This window comes from Apodemus sylvaticus, chromosome 9 (genome assembly GCF_947179515.1).
Source record: "Apodemus sylvaticus chromosome 9, mApoSyl1.1, whole genome shotgun sequence".
Classification (NCBI taxonomy): domain Eukaryota; kingdom Metazoa; phylum Chordata; class Mammalia; order Rodentia; family Muridae; genus Apodemus; species Apodemus sylvaticus.
Window position 1 is genome coordinate 100205167 of NC_067480.1, and position 14418 is coordinate 100219584.

The 14418-nt window shown below is 45.6% G+C and overlaps 3 protein-coding genes across 3 annotated transcripts; all 3 read left to right on the top strand.

Annotated features, from left to right (window-relative positions):
* Positions 1-476: 476 nt before the first annotated feature.
* LOC127691997 (THO complex subunit 4-like) lies at positions 477-4461 on the top strand. Its single transcript, XM_052191882.1, has 3 exons — positions 477-517; positions 758-1187; positions 4447-4461. Exons 1-3 carry the CDS (start codon positions 477-479, stop codon positions 4459-4461), a joined length of 486 nt encoding a protein of 161 aa, XP_052047842.1.
* Positions 4462-5153: 692 nt separating this feature from the next.
* Positions 5154-9140, top strand: LOC127691998 (THO complex subunit 4-like). Its single transcript, XM_052191883.1, has 3 exons — positions 5154-5194; positions 5435-5864; positions 9126-9140. The coding sequence occupies exons 1-3, from the start codon at positions 5154-5156 to the stop codon at positions 9138-9140; spliced, it is 486 nt and encodes a 161-aa protein (XP_052047843.1).
* A 691-nt stretch (positions 9141-9831) lies between these two features.
* On the top strand, positions 9832-13813 carry LOC127691999 (THO complex subunit 4-like). Its single transcript, XM_052191884.1, has 3 exons — positions 9832-9872; positions 10113-10542; positions 13799-13813. The coding sequence occupies exons 1-3, from the start codon at positions 9832-9834 to the stop codon at positions 13811-13813; spliced, it is 486 nt and encodes a 161-aa protein (XP_052047844.1).
* Positions 13814-14418: the final 605 nt, after the last annotated feature.

A 14418-nucleotide genomic window follows, 5' to 3' on the forward strand; every position in this document is an offset into this window, starting at 1 on the left:
AATTCCTCAAATTCCTTTCTGGTTTGTTTGGTGGTGTGTTGGTACAGGAGTCAGGTAGAGCTCAGAAGACTTGGATGGGTGAATTGTCTCCTCGATAGGTACTGGTACCCAGAGACTGGCCTCAGCTCATTGGGTTTGCCTGTTCAGATGTTTCCAATGTTGTTTGGAAAGTGTGGTGTTAAGAGTTGTATAGGAATCACTCTGAGTAGGCCAGAAATGTAATTAAGCACTTCTATCACTTACCAAACAATCAGGAGGAGATACAGCCACCTGTAATGGTTTCAATTGAAACCTTTGTCGATAAAGAGTGTTCCTGTTGAAAATTCTTGTTTTTCCTCATCAAGTTCTCAGGACCTCTTCCCTGTTGCTCAGTGATTTACTATGCTAAAAGCACCAGGGAGAGGCTTTGAACATAAGGTTAAAACTTTGTTTTCAAAACAGGTGGGCTCGATCTGATGCCCGAATCCACACTGGCGATGGCCAACAAAGTGGACATGTCTTTGGATGACATCATCAAGCTGAACCGGAGGCAGCAAGGAGGTCCCTGGTGGGGCCGGGGTCGCAGAGGGGCCGGCTACCAGAACTTCCGTGGCTTCAAAGCAGGCGGCGGTGGTGAGCCTAGGAGGAAGCAGCCTGCCATGGCCCTGCGCGGCAGGAACCGGGTGGCACCATACAGCCACCAGAAGCAAAGTCGTCGGGACAAGTGGCAGCAGGACCTAGTCCACAGGGCCTTCGTGGGTGGAGCCAGCGTGGACAGCGGTGGGAAGCTGCTTGTGTCCAACCTGGACTTTGCAGTGTCCGATGCTGATATACAGGAAGTCTTTGCTTCATCCGGAACCTTGAAGAAAGCCACCGTGCACTATGATCGCTCTGGACAAAGTTTGGGGACAGCAGAGGTGCACTTTGAACGGGAAGCAGATGCCCTGAAGGCTATGCAAGAGTACAATGGTGTGCCTTTGGATGGCCGCCGCATGAAGATCCAGCTCGTCACATCCCAGATCCTTATGCAACCAAGACCTGCACAAAGCATCAACAGAGGAGGCATGACAAGAAACCCTGGCTCGGGAGGTTCGCGTGCCGGAGTCACCAGGAGAGGGACAAGTGGAGGCTACCAGGGACGAGCTAGAGGGGCCAGCAGCAACTCGAAGCAGCAGCTTACTGCAGAGGGGTTGGACGCACAGTTGGATGCTTATATGGAAAGCATGGACACTGACTGAGCAAATCCATGCGAGAAATGGGACCCAGAAGCCTCATCTGTGATGCCTAGGGGGAGGGAGAGAGGAAGGGAGGGAGGGAGGGAGGGTTGGCAACTGGACTGTGCAGACCATGGTGGATTTGGGTTTTGCTTCTTTGGATTTCTCCTCTTTTCCTTGCCTGTTTTCAAATAAAATCTACAATCTAATGTAATTTCTTTTTGCCTTTTTGTGTGTTTTAGTTTGATTTTTAACTCTGAAACAGACCTCTTTGGCCCTGACTTATCTTGGGGATACATTTTACTTGTTGCTGTTGTGTTGAAGGTAGCATTTTCACCTTTGCCATACTAAAAGGCAAAGGTGTGCTGGGGTGGGGGAACAGGCATTCTAGGGTACTAAAGTAGTAATTCACCTTCACCTTGGAGACTGATTTCTTTGGTGGTTGTTGTAATCATCAAAGTAGAAGGTGGAATAAGATTGCGTTCTCTGGGCCTGTGGGGGGAAGAGCGTGCCTCAGTGGACCCATGCAGAGGCAACCCTTCACCCAGAGGGACCACCCACAGGATGGTATAGCATGGAAGAGAGTTTCTTTGGGGCATGGGGAAGGGAGTTGATGGGGAGAGTTAAGAGGCAGAGAGGAGGAGAGAAGTAGAAGCTGGCCAGGACCGTATGTGGAGGGAGTGGGGACGGGAAAGGAAAATGGAAGAGACAAAGAGGGCAAGAGAATGAGAGGATGAGAGAGAGAGGGAAAAGAGGGGCAAGCAGCCCCTTTGATATGGGTCAGAGCTACCTGGCCATGGCCAGGTAAGCGTGGGGTGGAGCTGAGAAAGGCCACAAACAGTCGTGATAGAATAATCTTTACACAGTTTGGGTCTCTGTGGGTCTGGGCTCAAGAGTGAAGGCCAAAGCTCATGGTATTTGCCTCTTAAAAACATTCACAAGTATGGCCTACAAATATTGTTGTCACCCAAGAGAGTGGAATTAAAGCTGGCCTCAAAGCCACTTACATGGTATATTATATTCCAGTGCTTCAATAGAGCTAGGTTTCTCAATCTTGCCTGGGAGTCAGCAAATATTCTACATCTCAGGGTCTTAGAGTGATATCTGGGGACCATGTAGTTTACTAGCAAGGAATAGATAGTGTCATTGCTCATTGGGAGGAAACTAGAATTTGGGGTTTTCATATACAAGGGCAGACCAGTTCAATCCCCTTGAATGTTTACAGACTAAACCATTCAGGAAATGGTGGCAGGCACAAATCTGCTTAACCATTGGCCAGCCTGTGACTGCAACTCGAATGGCAAACAGTTCATTTGACTCGGGTCTTTTAAGAGGTCATTGCGATGGGTGTTGAAAGCAGAAAACAAAACAAAACAAAAAAAAACACAACAACAATGACAACAACAACAACCATGCTAGCAAAGCATCTCAAGAAGAGGTCTGGTCTAATTTCAAAATGCTGATAGGTGTGGTGCTGAATGTGCCGTGAGGTGATCATGATTAGGTCACTTTTTGGTTTCCTTGTTTGTTTGTCTTTGTTGTTTATTTGGTTTTGGTTTGTGTTTGTTTTCTGTTTTGTTCTTTGTTTTGTTTAATCCCAGCATTAAATGGGCTTAAAGGTGTGTGCCACCACTGCTGGGCAATTAGATCACTTCTGATCCACATCTCCAGGCAGGCAGACACACAACTTTAATCCGAATCTTGCCTTGAGGACATCCAATCAGGATCAACCGACTGAGATTCTAATCTAATCCAAACTGGGCCACACCTCCTTCTCAAAGCCTATATAAAGACAGGGAAGAAGGAGCTTTTCCTCTTTGCCTGCTTGCTCTCATCTTGCTAGCAAGTCCATTCTTTCACCGGGATCCCAGCATCTCTACTGAAGACCAGTTGAGACCTCCAGCCTTGTGGACTGAGTGGATTCTGGAACTCTGAACTTTCCATCATCATAGCAAACCACTGGATTAGTGGGACCACACCTTGTAAGTCATTCAACTCAATCCCCTTTCTGTATGTATGTAGAGATTCATAATGTAAGTTGTGCTTCTCTAGAGAGAACCCTGACTACCATAGTGATGATGCTTTTCATTTCAAAGATTTAGAAGAAAGATACTTGTCTCAAAACTATTTCTCTGAGCTGGGCATAGTGGCCCATGGGTTGATGTCTCACTACTCTGTAGAGGGAGTTAAGCAAATCTAGGATTCTGAGGCCAGCCTGGGCCATAGATCAACTACTAGGCTACAGAGTCTGACTAGGTCTTAAAGGGAACCCAAACAAACAAACCAATGTTCTCTCTCTGCACCATTAAAGAAACTGAGATGAATCTGAAAATGGGACCCAGTGAGTTGCATTCCAATGGAATCGATGGCAGAGCCCAGTGTCTAGAACACTAAGCCCCCCGTATCTCCAAGCCTTCCTTCTTTTAGTATACACTCCATACATTTTATTCTCCTTCTTAAGATCCTTCCAGGAGGGTTCCAAGAGGGTCTCCATGGCCGAGTACTTGCGTGCAGTACCCATGTGTGAAGCCATGGGTGAGATGCCCAGCAATAAACACAAGTAGTAGCTGTCTGTCTTTGTGACACCCCTCTAGAGGACAGTCTCTGATTCCCCCTATGTTGCAGTCACAGAATCTTGGGATGTGTGTCCATTTTTTTTTTTTTATTTTCTGGCTCTGCTGTTGTTTCTTTCTTTGTTTCTTTGTTTTCTGTTTTTTCCTATCTAATGGGAGGAGTTTAGAGATGGTGTTCTGTTTCTTTAGGTGTCAAAAGCTTTCACCGAAGCACTTGGGAGACAGAGGCAGGCAGATCTCTGAGTTGGACGCCACCTCTGCTCTACAGCGTGTTCCCCCTCGATACCTACATAAAAGAAAGCCAACTGATTTAAGAGGTAAGAGGGACTCTGGGAGAAGGCTATGAAAAAAATGAAGCTTTCAGTCAGATTAGTGGGTTTCACAGAGAATTAGCCACAGTATTTTCTTTTGGCATCTAGGTTACAGCTCCCAAACATTGCTTTCATTGGTATCCTGTCTCTTTATAGGGGATGATGATTTGTGGTGTGAAAAAAAATCCCAAGACTTAAACTTAACATTCAACTCTATATTGTACTCGCTTTTAAGTAACGTTGTCATTTTGAAATTGTGTATTTTGGAGGTTTATACTTATCATTCTACTTATGATTGTTTCCATGTTTTTATCTTCTGTAGATAAAATATACAGATAGTGTTGTTGTTGTTGTTTTTTTTTTCTCAAGTATCAGTCCTACTAGGCTGCCCTGGACAGTCTAGAGCTGTCTAGGTGTAGTAGCAGGATGTCATCTAACTTGAAAAGGTCCTCCTGTCTCTGCCTCTTGAGGGCTGGGATCAAAAGCATTGGCCACCACACTGAACCTTTTTTTTTTCCCGTTTAGTTTACTCTATTTTGTTTGTGACAGTGTTCCCCTATGCAAACCTGGACAATGCGGTTATATTTTATTTTCTGTTCAAATTCCTCAAATTCCTTTCTGGTTTGTTTGGTGGTGTGTTGGTACAGGAGTCAGGTAGAGCTCAGAAGACTTGGATGGGTGAATTGTCTCCTCGATAGGTACTGGTACCCAGAGACTGGCCTCAGCTCATTGGGTTTGCCTGTTCAGATGTTTCCAATGTTGTTTGGAAAGTGTGGTGTTAAGAGTTGTATAGGAATCACTCTGAGTAGGCCAGAAATGTAATTAAGCACTTCTATCACTTACCAAACAATCAGGAGGAGATACAGCCACCTGTAATGGTTTCAATTGAAACCTTTGTCGATAAAGAGTGTTCCTGTTGAAAATTCTTGTTTTTCCTCATCAAGTTCTCAGGACCTCTTCCCTGTTGCTCAGTGATTTACTATGCTAAAAGCACCAGGGAGAGGCTTTGAACATAAGGTTAAAACTTTGTTTTCAAAACAGGTGGGCTCGATCTGATGCCCGAATCCACACTGGCGATGGCCAACAAAGTGGACATGTCTTTGGATGACATCATCAAGCTGAACCGGAGGCAGCAAGGAGGTCCCTGGTGGGGCCGGGGTCGCAGAGGGGCCGGCTACCAGAACTTCCGTGGCTTCAAAGCAGGCGGCGGTGGTGAGCCTAGGAGGAAGCAGCCTGCCATGGCCCTGCGCGGCAGGAACCGGGTGGCACCATACAGCCACCAGAAGCAAAGTCGTCGGGACAAGTGGCAGCAGGACCTAGTCCACAGGGCCTTCGTGGGTGGAGCCAGCGTGGACAGCGGTGGGAAGCTGCTTGTGTCCAACCTGGACTTTGCAGTGTCCGATGCTGATATACAGGAAGTCTTTGCTTCATCCGGAACCTTGAAGAAAGCCACCGTGCACTATGATCGCTCTGGACAAAGTTTGGGGACAGCAGAGGTGCACTTTGAACGGGAAGCAGATGCCCTGAAGGCTATGCAAGAGTACAATGGTGTGCCTTTGGATGGCCGCCGCATGAAGATCCAGCTCGTCACATCCCAGATCCTTATGCAACCAAGACCTGCACAAAGCATCAACAGAGGAGGCATGACAAGAAACCCTGGCTCGGGAGGTTCGCGTGCCGGAGTCACCAGGAGAGGGACAAGTGGAGGCTACCAGGGACGAGCTAGAGGGGCCAGCAGCAACTCGAAGCAGCAGCTTACTGCAGAGGGGTTGGACGCACAGTTGGATGCTTATATGGAAAGCATGGACACTGACTGAGCAAATCCATGCGAGAAATGGGACCCAGAAGCCTCATCTGTGATGCCTAGGGGGAGGGAGAGAGGAAGGGAGGGAGGGAGGGAGGGTTGGCAACTGGACTGTGCAGACCATGGTGGATTTGGGTTTTGCTTCTTTGGATTTCTCCTCTTTTCCTTGCCTGTTTTCAAATAAAATCTACAATCTAATGTAATTTCTTTTTGCCTTTTTGTGTGTTTTAGTTTGATTTTTAACTCTGAAACAGACCTCTTTGGCCCTGACTTATCTTGGGGATACATTTTACTTGTTGCTGTTGTGTTGAAGGTAGCATTTTCACCTTTGCCATACTAAAAGGCAAAGGTGTGCTGGGGTGGGGGAACAGGCATTCTAGGGTACTAAAGTAGTAATTCACCTTCACCTTGGAGACTGATTTCTTTGGTGGTTGTTGTAATCATCAAAGTAGAAGGTGGAATAAGATTGCGTTCTCTGGGCCTGTGGGGGGAAGAGCGTGCCTCAGTGGACCCAAGCAGAGGCAACCCTTCACCCAGAGGGACCACCCACAGGATGGTATAGCATGGAAGAGAGTTTCTTTGGGGCATGGGGAAGGGAGTTGATGGGGAGAGTTAAGAGGCAGAGAGGAGGAGAGAAGTAGAAGCTGGCCAGGACCGTATGTGGAGGGAGTGGGGACGGGAAAGGAAAATGGAAGAGACAAAGAGGGCAAGAGAATGAGAGGATGAGAGAGAGAGGGAAAAGAGGGGCAAGCAGCCCCTTTGATATGGGTCAGAGCTACCTGGCCATGGCCAGGTAAGCGTGGGGTGGAGCTGAGAAAGGCCACAAACAGTCGTGATAGAATAATCTTTACACAGTTTGGGTCTCTGTGGGTCTGGGCTCAAGAGTGAAGGCCAAAGCTCATGGTATTTGCCTCTTAAAAACATTCACAAGTATGGCCTACAAATATTTTTGTCACCCAAGAGAGTGGAATTAAAGCTGGCCTCAAAGCCACTTACATGGTATATTATATTCCAGTGCTTCAATAGAGCTAGGTTTCTCAATCTTGCCTGGGAGTCAGCAAATATTCTACATCTCAGGGTCTTAGAGTGATATCTGGGGACCATGTAGTTTACTAGCAAGGAATAGATAGTGTCATTGCTCATTGGGAGGAAACTAGAATTTGGGGTTTTCATATACAAGGGCAGACCAGTTCAATCCCCTTGAATGTTTACAGACTAAACCATTCAGGAAATGGTGGCAGGCACAAATCTGCTTAACCATTGGCCAGCCTGTGACTGCAACTCGAATGGCAAACAGTTCATTTGACTCCGGTCTTTTAAGAGGTCATTGCGATGGGTGTTGAAAGCAGAAAACAAAACAAAACAAAAAAAAAAACACAACAACAATGACAACAACAACAACCATGCTAGCAAAGCATCTCAAGAAGAGGTCTGGTCTAATTTCAAAAAGCTGATAGGTGTGGTGCTGAATGTGCCGTGAGGTGATCATGATTAGGTCACTTTTTGGTTTCCTTGTTTGTTTGTCTTTGTTGTTTATTTGGTTTTGGTTTGTGTTTGTTTTCTGTTTTGTTCTTTGTTTTGTTTAATCCCAGCATTAAATGGGATTAAAGGTGTGTGCCACCACTGCTGGGCAATTAGATCACTTCTGATCCACATCTCCAGGCAGGCAGACACACAACTTTAATCCGAATCTTGCCTTGAGGACATCCAATCAGGATCAACCGACTGAGATTCTAATCTAATCCAAACTGGGCCACACCTCCTTCTCAAAGCCTATATAAAGACAGGGAAGAAGGAGCTTTTCCTCTTTGCCTGCTTGCTCTCATCTTGCTAGCAAGTCCATTCTTTCACCGGGATCCCAGCATCTCTACTGAAGACCAGTTGAGACCTCCAGCCTTGTGGACTGAGTGGATTCTGGAACTCTGAACTTTCCATCATCATAGCAAACCACTGGATTAGTGGGACCACACCTTGTAAGTCATTCAACTCAATCCCCTTTCTGTATGTATGTAGAGATTCATTCTGTAAGTTGTGCTTCTCTAGAGAGAACCCTGACTACCATAGTGATGATGCTTTTCATTTCAAAGATTTAGAAGAAAGATACTTGTCTCAAAACTATTTCTCTGAGCTGGGCATAGTGGCCCATGGGTTGATGTCTCACTACTCTGTAGAGGGAGTTAAGCAAATCTAGGATTCTGAGGCCAGCCTGGGCCATAGATCAACTACTAGGCTACAGAGTCTGACTAGGTCTTAAAGGGAACCCAAACAAACAAACCAATGTTCTCTCTCTGCACCATTAAAGAAACTGAGATGAATCTGAAAATGGGACCCAGTGAGTTGCATTCCAATGGAATCGATGGCAGAGCCCAGTGTCTAGAACACTAAGCCCCCCGTATCTCCAAGCCTTCCTTCTTTTAGTATACACTCCATACATTTTATTCTCCTTCTTAAGATCCTTCCAGGAGGGTTCCAAGAGGGTCTCCATGGCCGAGTACTTGCGTGCAGTACCCATGTGTGAAGCCATGGGTGAGATGCCCAGCAATAAACACAAGTAGTAGCTGTCTGTCTTTGTGACACCCCTCTAGAGGACAGTCTCTGATTCCCCCTATGTTGCAGTCACAGAATCTTGGGATGTGTGTCCATTTTTTTTTTTTTATTTTCTGGCTCTGCTGTTGTTTCTTTCTTTGTTTCTTTGTTTTCTGTTTTTTCCTATCTAATGGGAGGAGTTTAGAGATGGTGTTCTGTTTCTTTAGGTGTCAAAAGCTTTCACCGAAGCACTTGGGAGACAGAGGCAGGCAGATCTCTGAGTTGGACGCCACCTCTGCTCTACAGCGTGTTCCCCCTCGATACCTACATAAAAGAAAGCCAACTGATTTAAGAGGTAAGAGGGACTCTGGGAGAAGGCTATGAAAATAATGAAGCTTTCAGTCAGATTAGTGGGTTTCACAGAGAATTAGCCACAGTATTTTCTTTTGGCATCTAGGTTACAGCTCCCAAACATTGCTTTCATTGGTATCCTGTCTCTTTATAGGGGATGATGATTTGTGGTGTGAAAAAAAATCCCAAGACTTAAACTTAACATTCAACTCTATATTGTACTCGCTTTTAAGTAACGTTGTCATTTTGAAATTGTGTATTTTGGAGGTTTATACTTATCATTCTACTTATGATTGTTTCCATGTTTTTATCTTCTGTAGATAAAATATACAGATAGTGTTGTTGTTGTTGTTTTTTTTTTCTCAAGTATCAGTCCTACTAGGCTGCCCTGGACAGTCTAGAGCTGTCTAGGTGTAGTAGCAGGATGTCATCTAACTTGAAAAGGTCCTCCTGTCTCTGCCTCTTGAGGGCTGGGATCAAAAGCATTGGCCACCACACTGAACCTTTTTTTTTCCCGTTTAGTTTACTCTATTTTGTTTGTGACAGTGTTCCCCTATGCAAACCTGGACAATGCGGTTATATTTTATTTTCTGTTCAAATTCCTCAAATTCCTTTCTGGTTTGTTTGGTGGTGTGTTGGTACAGGAGTCAGGTAGAGCTCAGAAGACTTGGATGGGTGAATTGTCTCCTCGATAGGTACTGGTACCCAGAGACTGGCCTCAGCTCATTGGGTTTGCCTGTTCAGATGTTTCCAATGTTGTTTGGAAAGTGTGGTGTTAAGAGTTGTATAGGAATCACTCTGAGTAGGCCAGAAATGTAATTAAGCACTTCTATCACTTACCAAACAATCAGGAGGAGATACAGCCACCTGTAATGGTTTCAATTGAAACCTTTGTCGATAAAGAATGTTCCTGTTGAAAATTCTTGTTTTTCCTCATCAAGTTCTCAGGACCTCTTCCCTGTTGCTCAGTGATTTACTATGCTAAAAGCACCAGGGAGAGGCTTTGAACATAAGGTTAAAACTTTGTTTTCAAAACAGGTGGGCTCGATCTGATGCCCGAATCCACACTGGCGATGGCCAACAAAGTGGACATGTCTTTGGATGACATCATCAAGCTGAACCGGAGGCAGCAAGGAGGTCCCTGGTGGGGCCGGGGTCGCAGAGGGGCCGGCTACCAGAACTTCCGTGGCTTCAAAGCAGGCGGCGGTGGTGAGCCTAGGAGGAAGCAGCCTGCCATGGCCCTGCGCGGCAGGAACCGGGTGGCACCATACAGCCACCAGAAGCAAAGTCGTCGGGACAAGTGGCAGCAGGACCTAGTCCACAGGGCCTTCGTGGGTGGAGCCAGCGTGGACAGCGGTGGGAAGCTGCTTGTGTCCAACCTGGACTTTGCAGTGTCCGATGCTGATATACAGGAAGTCTTTGCTTCATCCGGAACCTTGAAGAAAGCCACCGTGCACTATGATCGCTCTGGACAAAGTTTGGGGACAGCAGAGGTGCACTTTGAACGGGAAGCAGATGCCCTGAAGGCTATGCAAGAGTACAATGGTGTGCCTTTGGATGGCCGCCGCATGAAGATCCAGCTCGTCACATCCCAGATCCTTATGCAACCAAGACCTGCACAAAGCATCAACAGAGGAGGCATGACAAGAAACCCTGGCTCGGGAGGTTCGCGTGCCGGAGTCACCAGGAGAGGGACAAGTGGAGGCTACCAGGGACGAGCTAGAGGGGCCAGCAGCAACTCGAAGCAGCAGCTTACTGCAGAGGGGTTGGACGCACAGTTGGATGCTTATATGGAAAGCATGGACACTGACTGAGCAAATCCATGCGAGAAATGGGACCCAGAAGCCTCATCTGTGATGCCTAGGGGGAGGGAGAGAGGAAGGGAGGGAGGGAGGGAGGGTTGGCAACTGGACTGTGCAGACCATGGTGGATTTGGGTTTTGCTTCTTTGGATTTCTCCTCTTTTCCTTGCCTGTTTTCAAATAAAATCTACAATCTAATGTAATTTCTTTTTGCCTTTTTGTGTGTTTTAGTTTGATTTTTAACTCTGAAACAGACCTCTTTGGCCCTGACTTATCTTGGGGATACATTTTACTTGTTGCTGTTGTGTTGAAGGTAGCATTTTCACCTTTGCCATACTAAAAGGCAAAGGTGTGCTGGGGTGGGGGAACAGGCATTCTAGGGTACTAAAGTAGTAATTCACCTTCACCTTGGAGACTGATTTCTTTGGTGGTTGTTGTAATCATCAAAGTAGAAGGTGGAATAAGATTGCGTTCTCTGGGCCTGTGGGGGGAAGAGCGTGCCTCAGTGGACCCATGCAGAGGCAACCCTTCACCCAGAGGGACCACCCACAGGATGGTATAGCATGGAAGAGAGTTTCTTTGGGGCATGGGGAAGGGAGTTGATGGGGAGAGTTAAGAGGCAGAGAGGAGGAGAGAAGTAGAAGCTGGCCAGGACCGTATGTGGAGGGAGTGGGGACGGGAAAGGAAAATGGAAGAGACAAAGAGGGCAAGAGAATGAGAGGATGAGAGAGAGAGGGAAAAGAGGGGCAAGCAGCCCCTTTGATATGGGTCAGAGCTACCTGGCCATGGCCAGGTAAGCGTGGGGTGGAGCTGAGAAAGGCCACAAACAGTCGTGATAGAATAATCTTTACACAGTTTGGGTCTCTGTGGGTCTGGGCTCAAGAGTGAAGGCCAAAGCTCATGGTATTTGCCTCTTAAAAACATTCACAAGTATGGCCTACAAATATTTTTGTCACCCAAGAGAGTGGAATTAAAGCTGGCCTCAAAGCCACTTACATGGTATATTATATTCCAGTGCTTCAATAGAGCTAGGTTTCTCAATCTTGCCTGGGAGTCAGCAAATATTCTACATCTCAGGGTCTTAGAGTGATATCTGGGGACCATGTAGTTTACTAGCAAGGAATAGATAGTGTCATTGCTCATTGGGAGGAAACTAGAATTTGGGGTTTTCATATACAAGGGCAGACCAGTTCAATCCCCTTGAATGTTTACAGACTAAACCATTCAGGAAATGGTGGCAGGCACAAATCTGCTTAACCATTGGCCAGCCTGTGACTGCAACTCGAATGGCAAACAGTTCATTTGACTCGGGTCTTTTAAGAGGTCATTGCGATGGGTGTTGAAAGCAGAAAACAAAACAAAACAAAAAAAAAACACAACAACAATGACAACAACAACAACCATGCTAGCAAAGCATCTCAAGAAGAGGTCTGGTCTAATTTCAAAAAGCTGATAGGTGTGGTGCTGAATGTGCCGTGAGGTGATCATGATTAGGTCACTTTTTGGTTTCCTTGTTTGTTTGTCTTTGTTGTTTATTTGGTTTTGGTTTGTGTTTGTTTTCTGTTTTGTTCTTTGTTTTGTTTAATCCCAGCATTAAATGGGCTTAAAGGTGTGTGCCACCACTGCTGGGCAATTAGATCACTTCTGATCCACATCTCCAGGCAGGCAGACACACAACTTTAATCCGAATCTTGCCTTGAGGACATCCAATCAGGATCAACCGACTGAGATTCTAATCTAATCCAAACTGGGCCACACCTCCTTCTCAAAGCCTATATAAAGACAGGGAAGAAGGAGCTTTTCCTCTTTGCCTGCTTGCTCTCACCTTGCTAGCAAGTCCATTCTTTCACCGGGATCCCAGCATCTCTACTGAAGACCAGTTGAGACCTCCAGCCTTGTGGACTGAGTGGATTCTGGAACTCTGAACTTTCCATCATCATAGCAAACCACTGGATTAGTGGGACCACACCTTGTAAGTCATTCAACTCAATCCCCTTTCTGTATGTATGTAGAGATTCATTCTGTAAGTTGTGCTTCTCTAGAGAGAACCCTGACTACCATAGTGATGATGCTTTTCATTTCAAAGATTTAGAAGAAAGATACTTGTCTCAAAACTATTTCTCTGAGCTGGGCATAGTGGCCCATGGGTTGATGTCTCACTACTCTGTAGAGGGAGTTAAGCAAATCTAGGATTCTGAGGCCAGCCTGGGCCATAGATCAACTACTAGGCTACAGAGTCTGACTAGGTCTTAAAGGGAACCCAAACAAACAAACCAATGTTCTCTCTCTGCACCATTAAAGAAACTGAGATGAATCTGAAAATGGGACCCAGTGAGTTGCATTCCAATGGAATCGATGGCAGAGCCCAGTGTCTAGAACACTAAGCCCCCCGTATCTCCAAGCCTTCCTTCTTTTAGTATACACTCCATACATTTTATTCTCCTTCTTAAGATCCTTCCAGGAGGGTTCCAAGAGGGTCTCCATGGCCGAGTACTTGCGTGCAGTACCCATGTGTGAAGCCATGGGTGAGATGCCCAGCAATAAACACAAGTAGTAGCTGTCTGTCTTTGTGACACCCCTCTAGAGGACAGTCTCTGATTCCCCCTATGTTGCAGTCACAGAATCTTGGGATGTGTGTCCATTTTTTTTTTTATTTTCTGGCTCTGCTGTTGTTTCTTTCTTTGTTTCTTTGTTTTCTGTTTTTTCCTATCTAATGGGAGGAGTTTAGAGATGGTGTTCTGTCTTTAGGTGTCAAAAGCTTTCACCGAAGCACTTGGGAGACAGAGGCAGGCAGATCTCTGAGTTGGTCGCCACCTCTGCTCTACAGCGTGTTCCCCCTCGATACCTACATAAAAGAAAGCCAACTGATTTAAGAGGTAAGAGGGACTCTGGGAGAAGGCTATGAAAAAAATGAAGCTTTCAGTCAGATTAGTGGGTTTCACAGAGAATTAGCCACAGTATTTTCTTTTGGCATCTAGGTTACAGCTCCCAAACATTGCTTTCATTGGTATCCTGTCTCTTTATAGGGGATGATGATTTGTGGTGTGAAAAAAAATCCCAAGACTTAAACTTAACATTCAACTCTATATTGTACTCGCTTTTAAGTAACGTTGTCATTTTGAAATTGTGTATTTTGGAGGTTTATACTTATCATTCTACTTATGATTGTTTCCATGTTTTTATCTTCTGTAGATAAAATATACAGATAGTGTTGTTGTTGTTGTTGTTTTTTTCTCAAGTATCAGTCGTACTAGGCTGCCCTGGACAGTCTAGAGCTGTCTAGGTGTAGTAGCAGGATGTCATCTAACTTGAAAAGGTCCTCCTGTCTCTGCCTCTTGAGGGCTGGGATCAAAAGCATTGGCCACCACACTGAACCTTTTTTTTTCCCGTTTAGTTTACTCTATTTTGTTTGTGACAGTGTTCCCCTATGCAAACCTGGACAATGCGGTTATATTTTATTTTCTGTTCAAATTCCTCAAATTCCTTTCTGGTTTGTTTGGTGGTGTGTTGGTACAGGAGTCAGGTAGAGCTCAGAAGACTTGGATGGGTGAATTGTCTCCTCGATAGGTACTGGTACCCAGAGACTGGCCTCAGCTCATTGGGTTTGCCTGTTCAGATGTTTCCAATGTTGTTTGGAAAGTGTGGTGTTAAGAGTTGTATAGGAATCACTCTGAGTAGGCCAGAAATGTAATTAAGCACTTCTATCACTTACCAAACAATCAGGAGGAGATACAGCCACCTGTAATGGTTTCAATTGAAACCTTTGTCGATAAAGAGTGTTCCTGTTGAAAATTCTTGTTTTTCCTCATCAAGTTCTCAGGACCTCTTCCCTGTTGCTCAGTGATTTACTATGCTAAAA